Source organism: Impatiens glandulifera, chromosome 4 (genome assembly GCF_907164915.1).
Source record: "Impatiens glandulifera chromosome 4, dImpGla2.1, whole genome shotgun sequence".
Classification (NCBI taxonomy): Eukaryota; Viridiplantae; Streptophyta; class Magnoliopsida; order Ericales; family Balsaminaceae; genus Impatiens; species Impatiens glandulifera.
This window is the reverse complement of record NC_061865.1, coordinates 27,126,791-27,132,134: the sequence shown is the minus strand read 5'-3', so window position 1 is coordinate 27,132,134 and position 5,344 is coordinate 27,126,791. Positions and strand designations below refer to the sequence as shown.

At 27.9% G+C, this 5,344-nt stretch overlaps 1 protein-coding gene across 1 annotated transcript; it reads right to left on the bottom strand.

Annotated features, from left to right (window-relative positions):
* Nucleotides 1-3,958: 3,958 nt before the first annotated feature.
* LOC124935016 lies at nucleotides 3,959-4,782 on the bottom strand. The gene is made up of 2 exons (XM_047475483.1): nucleotides 4,373-4,782; nucleotides 3,959-4,286 (listed from the first exon to the last, which is right to left on the bottom strand). Exons 1-2 carry the CDS (start codon nucleotides 4,780-4,782, stop codon nucleotides 4,028-4,030), a joined length of 669 nt encoding a protein of 222 aa, XP_047331439.1. The 3' UTR covers nucleotides 3,959-4,027.
* Between the last annotated feature and the right edge of the window lie 562 nt (nucleotides 4,783-5,344).

Genomic DNA, 5,344 nt, shown 5'->3' with positions numbered 1-5,344 from the left:
GTAAAGTCAAAAGATTAGAGGTCAATTAAGGTGGATAAAAATATGGAATGAGATGGTTGGTTAGTCAAAGTGAGTATGTCACACGATGAGAGGTCGATTGGAGATTGGTGGACCAAAGCGAGGGAGGGACAAAGAGAATGATAATGTGCCAAATTGAAAGTTTAAGGTCACGGTATGAGATATCCGATTAGGGTGGATAAATGTGAAATAAGATGGGTTGGTCAATCGAAGTGAGGATATGTAAGTTGGGTTATTTATTATAAAATATGTGAGGAGATTAATTGATTGATCGAAATGAAAGTAAAGTATCAAGATGAGAGGTCGATTCAGATTAGTGGGATACAAATGTGGAATGAGATTGTTTTGGTTAATCGAAGTAAGTAAAGTTACGCTAGGAGAGGTCGATTAGGGATTGATGGGTCAAAGTGAGGGTAAAAGAGTTTTGTAACATCGGAGATGGTTAAGGTCACACAATACGAGAGGTTGATTAGGGTGTGAATAAATGTGGAATCAGATGGTTAGTTATCCGAAGTGAGGAAAAAGTCAAGTTGTAAATTATAAAAATGTGAGAAGATGGGTCACGAGATAAGAGGTCAGTTAGGGATTGGCGACCAAAGTGAAGAGTAAAAGAGATTGTTGATGTTGGAGATGGTTGATTTGACCGAAGTGAAAGTCTAAGGTCACATATGAGAGGTCGGTTATTGGGGTGGATAAATGTGGATTGAGATGCATAGTTAACCAGATTGAGAGGTCAATTGTGAATTGGTGGAAATGTGGAATGAGACGGTTCATTAGTCAAAGTGAAAGTAAGATAACGAGATAAAAGGTCAATTGTAGTAGATAAATGTGGAATAAGAAGTATGATTAGCCGAAGTGAGGATAAGAATGTCAGATTGTATATTATAAAATATGTGAGAAAATGACTTGTTTGATGAAGTGAAAGTAAGGTCTTCATGAGAATAGAAGTCGACTGTGATTGGTCGATAAAATATGGAATGAGATGGTTTTTGATTAGTCGAGTCGAAAGTAAGGTAAAGAGATTGAGGTTGATTGAGAAAGAAATTGATATTGGTAGTTAAAATATGCGAGAATATTAGTTGTTTGACCGAATTGAAAGTTAAGGTCACAAGATGAGAAGTTCGATTTGAATTGGTAGATAAATGTAGAATGAGATGGTTGGTCAGTTTGAGTGTTTTAAAGTCACGAGATAAGAGGCTAATTAAGCATTGATGAACTAAATTGAGGGTAAAAAATAGATTGGTAATGTTTGAGATTTTTTATTTAACTAAAGTGAAATTGTAATGTTACGAGATGAGAGATTCACTGAGAAAAAATATGTGATGAGATATATGAGAAAATTAGTTGTTTTACTGAAGTAAATAAATGTGAAATAAGAGTGTTTTATTTTTTATTTCAATAACTTATTATATTTATATTTTTATCTGTGTGTGAAATATTTCTAATTATAATTAACCTCTCTAATATCAAGTCTTTTTGAGAAACAAATTTTTATTTTTCAAAAAAAATACTCTAAAGTAATGAAGTTTTATTTAGAAACGGTTAAATGAATATAATTAATTTAATTTATATAATTTCTTTGACTAAATAATTTTACAATGCGAAAAATTAATATTTTAGTTTAAATTATAAAAATTAAACAAAAACACAAAACTTAACCAATTTAATTACTACATAAAACGTTTTAAGATGACACTATCTTTTCTTAATTCAAAAATAATAATTTTGAGTTTATAAATAATTTTATTTTACTATTTTATATAATTGTATATGAATAAAGCTATAAATTTAAAATAAAAATATTATTTATTTAGATAGATAAACTAATGTAATTGATTTTGTAATTATAACTTTGTAGGATATTTATTTATTATTTGGTAAACTAATTTTATATTTAATTATTTTTATATATATATATAATTAATTTTTTTTAAAATCTTACTATTTCAAGTAAAATCATTTATAAATTTATAAATTTTATATATACTCTTGATTTTACATATTTATACAAAAAAAAAAAAAAAAAAACATTCAAATTGAGGGTTGTTGGAAATTGCTTATTGAAGTGTATCAAGTTTTCAAATAAACATGCTGTTAAGAGAGGTTGGATACTTGTGTCTAGTGTGTGAAAAGAATGATTTCTTCCTACAAATATTAGCTTTTTCTTATTTTTATATTTTAATTAATTTTGGTTTATTTTATTTTGTTGAAAATAAAATACTATATAATAATAATTATTATTAATTTTTAATTTAAAAGTTATTTATAGTGAGAATAAAATATGAGTTAATTATTATTTTATTTTTAAATGCTAATTTTGTCTAAAAGTTTGTGCATCCATTAATTGGAGAAAATTTATTTCACATTGTTACATTAATATTAGTATATATTAGTATGAATTAATTATTATGAATTAAAATATCATATATATATATATATATATATATTTATTAAATACTAATCTAATATATATATATATAATAATAATAATAATGCTTAATTTTTAAAATGTCTGGATTGCCGATTCGAGAGCTGTGGTTAATTTGGATATATGTGAGAGTAAATGGATACTTAGATCGGATTGTGGGTTGACCCGCTCAAAAATTTAAAACGTTTAAAAATAAAATTAAAAATGCTATAGGTATGGTTCGAACTCGCAACCTAACAAAACAAATATAACCCTTTAACCAATTAGACTAATAACAATTTATAATTTAAATTCAACACAAAATTTGATGAACGCGGGACATTTTAACAATATAAGTTCAACTTTTTAACTAACTAATTTATATATATATATATATAATGATGCTTAAATTTTTAAAGTGTCCGGATTGTCGGGTCGAGAGTTATGGTTAATTTGGATATATGTGAAAGTAAATGGATACTTAGGTCGGATTGTGGGTTGACCCGCCCATAAACTTAAAACGGTTAAAAATAAAATAAAAAATGTTATAGGTATGGTTTGAACTCGCGACCTAACAAAAACAAGTATAACTTTATAACCAACTAAGCTAATAACACTTTATAATTTAAATTCAACACAAAATTTGATGAACGTGGGACATTTTAACAATATAAGTTCAACTTTTTAACTACTAATCTATATATATATATATATATATATTGATGCTTAATTTTTAAAGTGTCCGGATTGCCGGGTCGAGAGCTATGGTTAATTTAGATATATGTGAGAGTAAATAGATACTTAGATCGAATTGTGGGTTGACCCGGCCATAAACTTAAAACGATTAAAAATAAAATTAAAAATACTATAGGTATGGTTCAAACTCGCAACTTAACAAAAACAAGTATAACCCTTTAACCAACTAGGCTAATAACACTTTATAATTTAAATTCAACACAAAATATGATGAACGCGGGATATTTTAATATTATAAGTTCAACTTTTTAACTAACTAATCTATATATATATAATGATGCTTAATTTTTAAAGTGTCCGGATTGCCGGGTCAAGAGTTGTGATTAATTTGGATATATGTGAGAGTAAATAGATATTTGGGTCGGATTGTGGGTTGACCCGCCCATAAAATTTTTACTGTAATATTTTTTTCACGGTTTTTTATATTATTACTCGTGCAAATACAAATGATACATGCTAGTATTTTTAAATCTTTTATATAATAATTCAATTTTCCACTTCATAATAAACAAAATTGTTTAAATAACTCAAATCTAAATAATTTCATATTTAATCTATTATGCCACAAATATTTTCTTTGTAATTTTTTTTTTATAAAAAGTTGGGTTAACTCTAAAAACACAAAAATAAGTAATTGCATCTTCTGATGTTGGAATTATTTTCAATTTGACAAACAAGTTTATGTACCATTAGTAATTTAATAATCTAAGCAAAAAAAAAACTTTGACAAGAATTTAATTAAAAAAATAAATAAGTAAAGTTTATTTTTTCTTTTCATTATTCAAGGGAGTATTTAATTAGTAATTTATCTTCTTACAATGTAACATGATCACCATTGTCTTGATTTCATGAAGATAGCATTCTTAAATGAAAAAACCAAGAAATAACAAATAAAATTATAACACAAGCAAGAAGAATATTCATAACTCTTTGCCCATTCCATGAACTTCCATTCTCTCCAATTATCACCGGACCTACCACCGCCACCGGCGGCACCATCGCCGTCACCGGCACCACCACCGCACCACCACCACCACCACCAACCGCCTCATTCTGCACTACTATTGTTATATTCACTGCTTCTGAACCACATATTTCACATTTCCTGCAAACCCATTCCAAATTATTGAATTCCAGACACAATTTCAAATGGGTATTTCAAATTTCAAATGGGTTTAATAATATACTCACGAATTGCCTCGGATTTTGAACCAAGTCTCAGCGCAATGCTTGTGGGCAGTTCCCAATTTACCTTTACAAGAACAACCCAATTCAATTACGGCTTCAAATTCTTCATCCTCTGTTGAATTCAGATGACAAATTCTGCAATTACTCTCTTCTTTCCCCGGTGGATCTACTTTTGGCTCAAGCTCACCGTTCTCCAAGTCCACATAATCATCATCATCATCTTCTGATAAACAATCGGTGACTCTGTTCATATGGATCTTCATAATGTTCCTCTCAATCTCCGGGAACCGGCATTCGTCAAGGGAATCGCCTAATACTGTGATATCGCCGCCTTCTAACGCTGGCTGGCGGCGACGCCGTCGTCTACGGCCTAATTCTGTTTCGTTGTTTACAGATTCAACCTCTGTTGACATCTTAGGGACGCTCCTTCTGTCTGTCTGTTTCTTGATTTTCTTCTTTGCTTTATTTATAGTAAAATATTTGTGCTTGGGTTTAGTTTGATTCACCTTAAAATTGGTTTGATCTTGTGGCATTTTGGATTTTTGGATAAAATACTTTAAAAAAAATTTTAACTAGTTTTTTAAAGTTTGATGGTCATCTTATCATAAATATGAGAGAGAAAATATTAAATAAATAATATTTTGTATTTGGATGGATAAAATGAAGTATTAAATGAATAGATAAAATGAAAGAAGAAAAATATTCTGTTTTGGATTAAAAAAATCTCAAAAACCCAATATCAAACCAGTTCTAAGAGGAAGTTTCATATTGGTTAATTGAGGTTTTTTTTTTGTTTTATTAAAAACATAATAATTATTTTGGTTTTAATTTGTTTAATTATTAAAATATTTTATTTGTATTTAAAATTTAAAATTAATAAATTTAATGATTTGATGATTATAATGATAATATTGTGATAATGAATAATTTCTAAAAAAATTGGATAAAATCTTTTTAAAAATCTTATAAAATTCA